Source organism: Dreissena polymorpha, chromosome 6, assembly GCF_020536995.1.
Source record: "Dreissena polymorpha isolate Duluth1 chromosome 6, UMN_Dpol_1.0, whole genome shotgun sequence".
NCBI lineage: Eukaryota > Metazoa > Mollusca > Bivalvia > Myida > Dreissenidae > Dreissena > Dreissena polymorpha.
Genome location: NC_068360.1, coordinates 43,363,712 through 43,376,526, shown reverse-complemented (window position 1 = coordinate 43,376,526; position 12,815 = coordinate 43,363,712). Strand labels below are relative to the sequence as shown.

At 37.1% G+C, this 12,815-nt stretch overlaps 1 protein-coding gene across 4 annotated transcripts; it reads left to right on the top strand.

The window, feature by feature from the left end:
* Positions 1–12,408, top strand: LOC127834574 (leucine-rich repeat protein lrrA-like). 4 transcript variants are annotated; one of them, XM_052360552.1, is made up of 3 exons: positions 1–452; positions 8,575–8,774; positions 9,468–12,408. In XM_052360552.1, the coding sequence occupies exons 2-3, from the start codon at positions 8,655–8,657 to the stop codon at positions 11,730–11,732; spliced, it is 2,385 nt and encodes a 794-aa protein (XP_052216512.1). In that variant the 5' UTR covers positions 1–452; positions 8,575–8,654; the 3' UTR covers positions 11,733–12,408. The 4 variants fall into 4 exon arrangements, with proteins under 4 accessions (XP_052216512.1, XP_052216514.1, XP_052216515.1 ...); XM_052360554.1 differs by lacking the exon at positions 1–452 and adding an exon at positions 3,158–3,320; XM_052360555.1 differs by lacking the exon at positions 1–452 and adding an exon at positions 7,682–7,737.
* Positions 12,409–12,815: the final 407 nt, after the last annotated feature.

Sequence of the window (12,815 nt, the reverse complement as noted above, 5' to 3'; positions counted from 1 at the left end):
CATCTCGAATTGCTGTCATGGTGCAGGAAAACAAATCTTTCAACGTCACGTGATTTAAAATGGTGTTCAGTGCAGACGACATTTTTCACGGGAATGAAATGCACAAACCATCACTGCTAAGTCGAAAAGCCAAACTGTGATCGAGTTTATTGCATGTCAGGCATTTTCATGTCAGTTTAAAAGAATCGCGGATTAAAAACTGGCAATGGCAGTTTGAAAGTCCGAACCTTTTAAGCATGGGAGTATAACAGCATTCACTACTCGGATAAATAAACTTTTGAAGTTTTAGCTGCTTTACACAACAAACTGCTTATTGTTGGGATTAAAAGAAAAACGCCATAAAGTATACCGGTACTTCTCGTATTATTAATATTATTGAAGTTATATCCACAACTGTGGATGACTGAAGACATATACAACAAACTAGTGATGGGAATTTATAAGTGAAGCCGGTATGTTTATTTTATTCGATGATTTCTTCTGTTTATGTTGCGTATTGTTATATTACAAAAATATTTAAATGAAATATAATCGATCATGACGCCACCTATTCTGAATTTATGTCTGCAAAACGCGTGTATGTTTAGAAAAAGCTTAAGAACGTATGATGACAGAAAACACAAAAATCGGGTAGTATATAGTCGCTGTACTTCGTGTTAATTTTTCTAAAGGGCCTGGGAAAATTTCAATTATTAACATTTTATAAGAAAAGCATACCAAAGATGTTGGTTGAATATTTTCCATTGTTGATTTATTGTTTCTGCTATTATTAAGCTGAGCAGACATGAATTTTTCTGAAACAAGTGCATATATATATCAACGTTACGTGGTTTGTCTAACAACTGTATCCGAATCAATCAATCCCCATCAAAGCGCACACAATACAGTGTGGTATCGATCTTACACGCCTCGTTATGATTATAATAACCGCGACCGACGAACAATCCGATCCATTAACAGCTATACGATACACTGCATGGCCTGAGTGGCATGTTCACCACGTTGTATTCTTCCTACATCTGACCGTATGCGAACATTTAACGGTGTCTATTGTAGCCACATTTGACTTTAATATCGTCGTTTAATCAGATTACGGTTTAAATCTCTGCTATTAAGAGGCCATACATTGCTCATACGGAATGGTCTTTGATTAAGAATGAATAAGGTCGTTCGACATTTGCTTACTTCATGGTTTTCGCAGCTATGCACATGTCTTTTAACTATCTGTATACTAGGGCATACATGTTCATGTACAGGAATACACGGTTTATCTTTTACTGAAAGTGCGAATCAAATCACACATACTGATAACGAAATGAATTTTTGAAAATAAAATGGTTTTCGAACTGCGTCAAACTTAGACGGAGTAGTAATATTCTCATGTTTAACGCGAGCTAAAAATGATTGTTAGAATAAGCGTGAAAGTGACTTTAACCCATTACCACTTAGGTACGTATTTCGACGCATTTGTATTCACTTAGAAATTAAATTAAAGAGATCTCTTACTAGATTTAAGTTTAAAAAGCTTCATTTCCAGCGGTGAACCCTTAGATACTGATGAGCAGCAAACAGCGGTGAACCCTTAGATACTGATGAGCAGCAAACAGCGGTGAACCCTTAGATACTGATGAGCAGCAAATAGCATAAAACCTGAGAAGACAGCGAGTTACTCGCAGGCTGTTGTGGTTTTATGCTGTTTTCACATATCCATTTTCACTTTGCTTTTAAGTGGGAAAGGCTCAAGTAAAGAGCCATCGACATATATTCAATACTACATTTGAAATGCCATGTTCATGACCACTTATCGCTTGCATCCAGTTACTTGCAAACTGGTGCAGGCGTTCCTTTCAAATATCGAGCCGAACAACAAACATTCTGTCAGCATTTAAAAATCAGAGTTAGGTTCCAGTTTCACACTAAGCCAATATAAATACGAACATTTCATGTCGATAAAGTAGATATCAAAATATTGACCATGCTAAAGCATAGTTGATATTAAAAGATCAAACAAAAGACCAAAATAATGTAGCAGGGCATGTGATATTATGTTAAACCATTTATGCCTAGCGTCTAGAAAAAAGGACTTGGCAAACAGCGTAAACCCAGATGAGACGCCGCATGATGCTTTGTTTCCTGTTTGCTTAAAGGAATTTCTGTAAGAAATATTATAAATATAGAAATAAATATACTAGGCATCCCTAATTTTGGAAATAAATTTATCCAATTAAGAAGGATTGGAGAGTCCACTATGCATAAATATGTTGAAGTATTGGTTCATAGCCATATCGTCACACGGACAACGCGTTTGTTCTCAAGTTGTTCAGTGTCCTATCACACCGTATAAATCGTAGTCGACTTATAGTTGTATTTAACCCTTTACCACATATATAGGTATTTTGACGCATTTGCAGCCCCATAGAAAGTTAAATTTAATTAAAGATCTTTCTTAATAAAATCAAGATTTAAAGGCTTCATTTCCAACCCTAAGATACTGATAAGCATCAAACAGCATACAACCTGAACAGACTGCGAGTTACTCACAGGCTGTTCTGGTTTTATGCTGGTTGCCAAAGCCATTTTTACTTTGCTTCTTATGGGGGAAAGGGTTAACTAGCATTATGTTCTCTGCAAGGTAATGGATCTTTTTAAACGACAAATTTAATGCCATAGTTAGGTCGGTATTTTATAATAATGCAAGTTGTCTATTATGTGCGACTTAATAGTCCGGTTTCAATTCTTCCTGACGCATTAAAATATTATTGAACATATTCGCCAATTTGGTCATTCGAGTTTCAAGACTTGTATTGCATTTGTATATAAAAATTTGTAAAAAAAAATATTTTAATTATCTGCCTTTCCATATTCAATTTCAAATCATTATTATGTTTATTACATCATTTGAGCGTTTCAATAACGAATACCGTAAGATTTAATATTCAATGATTGGTGCACTGAATGAACAAACGACATACATACATTTTATTTTGCCGACATTCAATGGCAGGTCCTGTAAGCTTTTGGATTTAACTCCACTGACAAAATGAATTTGCATTAATTTACAACCTTCGATAGCATAGATATCGGAATGTATATCAACAAATCAAACACCGGTCGTATCACGCAGGGTATTGATCTAGGCTTTCAAATACCGCGTCTAATGTTGATGTAGTTAGGGAAAAAGTGTTGACTTTCGAGCCAGACAAACTTTTAAATAAGATTTAACTCGTGGATATGAAGTGCCGTTTTGACCTGTAATTAATTTAAGTAATTAGTTTGGAGGGTGGAAAAAATAGCGGAATTTAAATGATTCATCTATTGAGGTAGGGGTTTAACTTTTGAGACATGGTTTTTAATTTGTTTTCAGAGCCTTTATTTAACTTTCTTTGATTAATATACTGTATCCGTGTTTATACGATATTTGTCTATTGTATCGTATACGCGACATGTGTTTCTAATTTGATGTATACGGTCACTGTATGACTTTTACGTACCGAATGAAAACTTCTTAATTGTATTATGTTTACAAGATTTTTTTCTATAGTAAAACGCAAGTCATTTAAATTAGGAACCTATCGAAATACATTCGAAGTAAATGAAATTAGAAACAAGACTAGGTACACGCCACCCAGTTCTTCAATTTAAAGGGGAATTTGGTAGTAAATACCCTTAAACCTATTGCAAATCCCTTTAAATGCCTGCTACTAGTAGACTTTAGAAAACCAATGTGGTACTAATGGTCAACATAAAAGACTTAAACAGTTTTATAAAGAGTAAACATTATTTATCTAATTTTTTTTTGTAATTTCCACTAACATTCCGAAATATAGGCTGGTCGGTCGGCCAAACATGTTTGTCATGACCTTTTTTTTGATACTTGAATTGTTTCCCATTTTAATCAAGCTGTTCCTTCAAATTGGTTAAAGATCTGTCATTTGCACAAATCAGCAAAATTTCCATGCAAGTTTCTGTCTTTATATGTTAACATTAAATTACCGAATATGATAGAATGTTGTTACATGATAAAAAACTATGTTCAGTCATGAAACTAGAATACCCTCCCCCCTCAAACAAAGTTTAGTCGAAACGAACATTTTGGGACGGTCGGTTGGTGATAATAAATAACTTTAAATTGCGCGTAATTAAACATTTATACTACGTTACAAAATTTACGTTTACTTTTTACCCGTCTCATAAGGTAAAATGGAATTAAGATAACATTTAAGTGCAGCTGTCTGATACTGTAAAAATATCGACCTGTCATTAATATTTCGGGGTTGGCGTACCGTATACCGTACAATATCGTCCTGCCATAAAATGTCGGAGTAGGCTACCGTATACCGTAAAATATAGGCCTGCCATGATAGGTCGGGGGTAGGAGTACCGTATACCATAACATATCCGCTTGCCATAAAAGGTTGGGGGTTGGCGTACCGTATACCGTAAAATATCGGCCCGCAATAAGAGGTCGGGGGTAGGCGTACCGTATACCGTAAACTATCGGCCTGCTATAATAGGTCGGGGTAGGCGTACCGAATACCGTTAAATATTGGCTTGTCATAATAGGGCTCATTGGATCATTGTCGACCTGAAATGGCTTGAAGTCACCCTGGGGTGACTTCAAGCCGACCGGGTGACTAGAATCGGCTCGAAGTCATCCCAGGGTGACATGAATTGGCTTCTAGTCACCCCCGTGTGACTTCAAGCCATTTGAGGTCGACAATGGCCCAATAGATCGCGGGCAGGCGTATCGAATACTGTAAAATATCGGCTAGTCATAATAGGTCGGAGGTAGGCGTACAGTATACCGTAAAATGTAAAACCTTATTCCAAGTCCTGTATGTGCGTCGGCTTAATTTTCAACCGATTTTGATGTTTTTTATACATTCAAAAAGTGCCTAAGTAAAAAAGCATACATTTTTGTTAAAATGTAATCAATTTCCTACTTGAATTTGAATCGCGCTTATCAGGGGCGACACTTTCCACTTTAATAGATTTTTCTCTTAAAAGGAAGTCTGTTCTAAATGGAAACTTTTTATATGTAAAAAGTGTCTTTCCTGATTAGTATGTGTGGACTGCACGGACTTATCTGGGACGACACTTTACGCACATGCATTTAGCCTCGTTTTTACAGAGACTGGATTATTTGTTTCGTAAAAAAACTAAATACAAATTTATTCATGTGCCGTACTTAAAGGGACGGGAATCGTGTTGCAAAGATGATATGCATGTATAATCCATGTACACGTGCAATTGTTAAAGATATGCTTATTGTACACAATGCTAACGGCACGCCTTAAATGGACCTTTTCACGTTTTGGTAAATTGGCAAAATTGAAAAAAAATGTTTAAGAATCGCAACTGTCCTTTGTAGTCATAATATTTGCGAGGAAATAGTAACACTGAACATTTACAATCCTCTAAAATATCCATTTCATGCATATTTTGACGATTTAAAAACCTGAAAATTATCAATCGTTATAAACGCGAAATGATTGAATAATTTGGACAGTTCTGTTGTTCTTGTTATATTTTGTGACAATACAGCAAATGCTTACATATAGCATGAAATGCACCGCTAATTTTAAGAGCACGGCTGGCCGAGTGATTAAGTACTACACTTTTACTCAAAGGGTCACCTGTTCAAGCCCAGTTGAGGACAACTCTTTCTCTTTCTTTCATTTTATTCTTGGTTTTTACTGTAGCTTTTTAGTTCAAATGTTAACATTCATCACTTTAAAACATTTTATGACAAACTCCAAATCATGCCAAAATCTGCGAAAAGGTCCCTTTAAAAGACCGATGGTATTACATAATATAATGGGTTACCAAATCCTGAATGGCGAAACTGTCCGCGACAAGATACCAACTGGATTACCCGACAGACATACTGTATTATCTGATAAGAACCTGTCACACTAGATACAAACAATAAATCCTTATATGTTTATTCGAAATGTGTCTGCGCTCTTATCATGCGTTTGTGATCTTCAAACACGTAATAAAAACGCATGATACATTGCGATGCGTTTATAGTCCCTAGTATGCCATTTATATCTGATAAAAAGCCGTTGCACATATTTTAGTGCATTTTATAAACATGTTTCTGACTGACATTTGTTTGTGGAAATGTTAAGGGCATTTCATAGCACGCCAATTATGCATGACATCAAAGAAGCTTTTGTGTATGTGTGCATACATAGAAATTATCTTGTAAATGTTTGCGCAATATCTGATGCGCACACATGAAGCAATCACATTGTTGGCTGATGGACAAAAGTGTACTAAATCCTTGATAATAATTTGCGCTTTTAGTGACGATTGTCATCAAACAAACCAGTATCAAAATGTCCCATTTTTTCTTTATGCTAAGTCACCATTTGGCAAGTTACAAAAAAGTTCACATGCGCTATTGGCATCATTCCTTTTTAAGTTCACTCTGTAGTCGGTAATATTTGTTGTACTTGGCTTCTATGTTTTGAAAAAAATGCTTTTTTCGACCCTTTTAATTCTTTGCATACAATTTGTCAAATGTCATGTTTGCCTGGGAATTCTCGAAAATTAGAACCTCATTGCCTCTTTTAAACGAACCTGGTATCTATACTATTAAAATTCGTCAAATATTTATGGAAAGTAAACACAGCTTTTCACTCGATGATTTTTCAGTTCGGTTAACTCAAACACTCTATTGAAAATAAAAATCCATACGCGAAGCGCGACAATAGGCTGAGATAAATTCAATTTTACAGCAAATCAATGAGGTACTCATGAATACAGTTTTGAACTTCAGTCGAATCTCTTGCGATGATATATTGAAAAGGCACCGACGTAAATAAATTGTTTAATGTATAGTAAACCTTAGTTGGTGTGTCAAACTTTACTAAAGCATGCATCGATGGTCACACACATATAAAAACCGATATATGAGTAACATGAACTTAATTTAGGTGTTAAGTTAAGTTGTATCTAATGTATTACAGTATTCAAACTAGATATGTTACGTTTTTAAACATTCTAGTACTTGCTGAAAATTACAGTTTCACAAACAGTTAAGAGATTCATACAAATGACTATTTTATAAGGTGGTAAACATGGTGGTATATGAAAATGCTATGTTTATTGTAGTTTTAATGGCAATCATTGATTACTCTACAGAAATTGCAGTTTAAAAATATACTGTTAAGATTCGTTTTAAAGTAGAAATCAATACACATATCTCGCATTTCACTTCTAGGTCGTATTGCTATAGAACGAAGTCCAAGCTATATATTCGAATAAAAGCTGCGGACATTAATTGAGAATGTTTATGAAAACTTTCATTTTAGTTGCTTATAAACCTTTAGATATATTTATTTAAAATAACATTGGGGATCCAAAAAATACATACGCGCAACTCAATTTAATTGATCGTTTATCAACAGATTACAATGCTTATAATGTCGTATTCTAAATAAACCGTATACATACACTATAATAAGAATACATTAACGGGAATGCCTAATTAAACTAATCTGTCATACAAAATTAATCAATTATTGTGGCTATGTCGTCCATAGTTTTTATCTAAATGATACGGTTAACGTTATTTGATATATATCTACATTTTAAATTAATTAAAGCTTTTTATTTATTCAATTATTCGTCCAAGTTTAGATGGTGAATTAGATGACGTCACGTCATTGTGACGTCATTTAACGTTTACGTCGTAGCAACAGTCGGATATGTAGATTTTTATTTTGGGTGTGTTTCATAATTAAATTATTATTTTTAGCATTAGTACCTTACATTTGTTTATGAGTGTATGTCTGTTAGCAAAACTGACAGACATTGTAATATGGAACAAAACATATATTCATAAATTCATATCCAAAATATTTTACACCGTCTGAATTGAAGCTTTCGCTAACGTTTTCATTTACAAAACCAGCTACATAATCCACAGAATGAAATAAAAGGACTGCATATTAATATTAAAATTACTTTCAATAACATAATAACAGTAAATATGAAACCATATCGCTATTTATGCTGTAACATGCCTTTAAATCAGCCCGATAACCAGGTAACCTAATATCCCAAAAGATATTAGGCTAGATGACCACGTGACCTCGAATATCCGTCAGTTGCTGTCCGCGCATGCGCACGCCTGTACTATTTTCTATTTATAAAATATACTTGTTTTCAATTAAAAAAATTACAACATACGTGTAAAGTACTGTTTGTTTAAAAATTATTATTTTAACAGCATAATTTCGTCATTGTGTATTGAATTAATAACGATTGACTCGATTTCTGTGTTGTTTAACAAGACGGAAGCTAGCCTAAGCGTTTTGCATGACGTGACGTCACAATGTTTTTGCTGCGGCATGTTTTTTCCCATATTAAATATTTAAACAAAAAATACTGAAAAATTATATATTTTAGAAACATTTCAACGAATGTTGTAAATGTGACAGGATAAATAGAATATCAGGTTGGTGACGTGGATGGAGAATGGTTATCTGGCTCGTCGGAGGATCTTATCGGGTTCGCCGAATTATTCTCTTTATATAATGTATATCGTTTTTATTTTTGCAGGTTGATGCTCCATCATTAAAGCTCTCAAAACACATTCTAGACATTGATTTTTCACCGACGCCGTCGCCGACGAGGCAAAGATGAGCGCAAAGCGGAAGAAGAAGGACGACAAGCCGCCGCCGGCGACGGGTCCCGGAAGTAAGATCATCTCGCTCAACGACGCTCTCAAGAAACACATTAAGCGGACAGAGGGAAACAAGGTAATATCCTCAATTTTGTAATTTGAGAAATTCGTGTTTATCAGTTCACGTAATGTATACATTTAATAGTAAAACGTTTGTCAACATTATGTACAATACAATATATCTATTTTCATTCATATATTAGAGAATTTAGATCAAACCATAATGGTCTCTTCAGTCGTAGTCATTATACAACTTTTTGTTTATCTTCAAAATCGATTTTAAGCATTTATAGGAATCTGGGAAAACGGGGCTAAATACATGTGCGTAAAGTGTCGTCCTATATAAACCTGTGCAGCGCGCACAGGCTAATAAGGGATGACTCATTCCGCCAAAACTGGATTTTCGCTAAAAAGATAGTTCGTTTAAACGAAACAACGAAAACATACCATAATAGCGGATATTCTTGTCCCTGATTAGCCCGCCCGGACTTCACAGGCTTATTTGGGACGACACATTATGCCCGTGCATTAAACTCCTTTTTTCACAGCGCTGCTTAGCGCTTAAAAGAATATGCATATAATGTCAAGAAACTGCGATCCTTATATTTCCTTCTTACAGTCCCTATCATCTTTGGCCGACTCTTGGCAATTTCCGCCGAGCGCTATACGTTCAAATGCCAGGTGCGCGGTACTCACTTCAACAAAACAAACACACAATGTAACATGCATACAAAAGTATGTTAATATATTCACGGATTTTTTTTCTCAGGTTCACCTAAAGTTCGGCACGTGCAACATAAAATCACTACCCATCGAGATATGGGCGAACGAGGAACTCGCCGAACTTACAATCAAGCTCAACTGCGAAAACAACAGGATGAAGCGGTTACCAAAAAGCGTCGCCGTCTTGGTAAACTTGGAATACATCAACATCCGGAACAACGCTCTAAGCGCGTTTCCGGGCTCCGTATCGAGGCTGAAAAAGCTGGTTGAATTGGACATCACGAATAACAACATTAAGAAACTGCCTCCTGCTATCCACAAGGCATCTGGACTGACAACGCTGCACGCGTCCAACAATAAAATCCGAGCACTTCCGAAAAACATCGGAAAATCGACGTCGCTCAGCTACGTAGACGTGTCGCACAACCTGATTAAATCCTTCAAGAAGGGAGTTTACGAGTTGTCGGCGACGGTTGTCCTGTCGCATAACAGAATAACCGACATGCCGCCGGCAACAGTGAAGAAGCCGAATATTCAGCGATTGGATCTCTCCCATAACGGCATCAGTCATATGCCGGAAACCATTGAAAAACTACAACGGCTGACCTGGCTTGATCTTTCCCATAATTCACTGGACGAACTTCCGGCGGAAATAGGAAAGGTGCGCTTTCTGCATTATTTCAACCTGTCTAACAATCACATTAAGGCCCTACCGCAGGAGATATGGAACTTGGGAACTGCTTTAAGTACGTTTTTGCTCGGACACAACGAAATGGGCGTTTTACCAGACGATATTCAAAAACTTACAAAACTAAAAGAACTCGATGTTTCCGGAAACAAGCTTGAGTACCTGCCGGAAGGCCTGAAGGAGTGCGCATGTCTGCAGCTATTGGACGCCTCGGAAAATCAACTAAACTCAATGAAATTTGCGGTGTTCCTAAAATCTCTTGAAGTTTTGAAAGTTGGTAAAAACAACATTGAAGTCATTCCAGTGGAAATTGTCGGCATGAAAAATCTTGTTGAACTGGGTGTTTCTGAAAATAAAATCAAAGTGCTGCCTGACTGTGTAGGGAGTATTAAGACCCTCAAACGTTTGTTTATTGCTAAAAACAAGATAAGCTCCCTACCCGAGTCTTTGGGACACGACCAAGTGCTGACCCATTTGGATATCTCGAACAACAGCCTTACTGCTCTACCACATGACTTGCGGAAATTGCGCAACCTCGAAGAATTCCGCTTGGCGAACAACGACATCGCTGGAATGCCAAAGTCGATTGATTTCTTGTACCAAATACGCGTCTTAGATGTCGCCGGCAATGGATTCACGGAATTGAACGTTCCCAAAACTCTAACAGAATTGCATCTGTCCGGAAATCCCATCACCATCAACTACACCGATCACCGCTCAGCTCTTGTTGTCATCGGCGATAAGGACCATCTCCGGAACCTGACGTCACTGGAACTGTGTAATCTGGGATTGGAAGAGGTGCCACCTAGCGTGTACAATCTGCGCATGCTCAAGCATCTGAACGTGTCGAACAACAGCATTAAAACACTAGGCGACAACATCTGTAAGATGCGAGGCCTGGAATCCTTGGTGGCGGACCAAAATTTCCTGACGGGACTTCCGGCAAACATCAGCGCCCTCCAGCGGCTACACAACGTCTCCCTTGCGGACAACAACGTGGAAGAGTTCACCGGGGGCCTTCTGCAATGCATGGCGCTTGAAACGCTAAAACTGTCGCACAATAAATTAAAGCTGCTTCCGGAGAATTTCGGCCGGCTGAACAAGTTGATCCGCCTTGATTTATCAAACAACGAACTACTCACATTCCCAAAGGACCGGATCGACATCCTGGCGTCGCTGCTGACGCTGAACTTGAACCAGAACCACATTGATCAGATGCCGATCGACTTCCCGTACCTGTATCGTCTTCAGGAGCTGCGCGCAGCCGGAAATGATTTAGAGGCACTTCCGGGTGAGCTAGACAAGTTGAAGTCGCTCGAAGTCATGGACATTTCTGACAATATCATTGAAGTTTTACCCGAGAGTATATGTAAAATACCGAATTTACGAGAATTAAACGTGTCCGGTAACAAAATTACTCGAGGTTTTCCAAAGGCCTGGGAGAATTTACGGGCTCGAGCTGAAGTGAACATGGCCGAGCAGTCGTCTGTAAAGAAGCGGGAGCCGCGCGATCGCCCTAAGCCAGTGGAGTCGGAGACGCAAATAAGCCCCAAAGCTGGGAGGAAAGGCAAGAAGGGGAAAAAGGGCGCAAAATCTGCCCCGCCGATACCCACGGGGTCCTAGTATGAGCAACTGCTCATGCGCGTCAATAACTTTCAGCAATACATGTGATAAACTAGCCAATAGTTTTAATTTATTAAACTACGATTTACACGTAGTTTTCAGGATTATCGATATAATTAGGATCGTTATGAAACTTTTGTATTATGCTTAAATGTATACGTTTGCATTTTTTCAGTTTATACATGAGTGTACGTAAGATAGATTTCACGTAATGAATGACCTGAAAGTAAAAAAACAAATATATGTTTATAATGTTTTGATTATTTACATGATTACATTATTTAAAATGCAGATTGACGTAAATATACCGGTAAATTCAGTTAGTACATCTTTGAAATTGAAATAACAAGATATATTCTGAAAGTGCACAAGCAAACTGTATTTTACTGTTTTACATTGTATTGTTTTCTTTTTAAAAGTTTCAATTAAAAACTAGCAAATAACATCACAAGCGTAGTGGAAGTGTTATTAAAAAAGAAAGTGTACTAGTATATGACGTAAACACGTTGATTCTTCACTTTGTTGATCAATTAAAACACGATGTTCAACTATAATTTGTCAATATGGTGACGTTCTTTGCTTTGATGCATCATTTGTTGTTTGTGTAAATTGTTGACTGGATGTAAACTAATGTTTTATTTTATAAACTATTATTAAAAAGCGACTGCGTATTTAATTAGAATGCTTGGTTAAAACGTCTTATTAAGCTATTGTGCCTCCCACGAGAAAAAATACAATACCACAGAAGGCCAATTGGCTTGGTTATAAGAGAGGAACGGTGGACTAGCAGTATCACAACGATGCCACAACCCAGGAGTCGCAGACCCGATTCCCCGCTCAACTCGTACTCGACTTTAACAAGAGACGTTAAACCAATGCATATTGACATTTAACTACGTGCTTCAGACGGGCCTTTTAACAAACAGACTTGTCTCTGGACCGGTGCGTCTCTCATGTCTCGCACGTTTCCCTGTAACGTCATTAACAGGTTTTCTCGGAATTGCCATATGGGAAATACCTGTGCGTTCGAAACAAACTACTACCAGCATGTCTATCCGTAGTAGTGGCCCTCTTAATGAATAC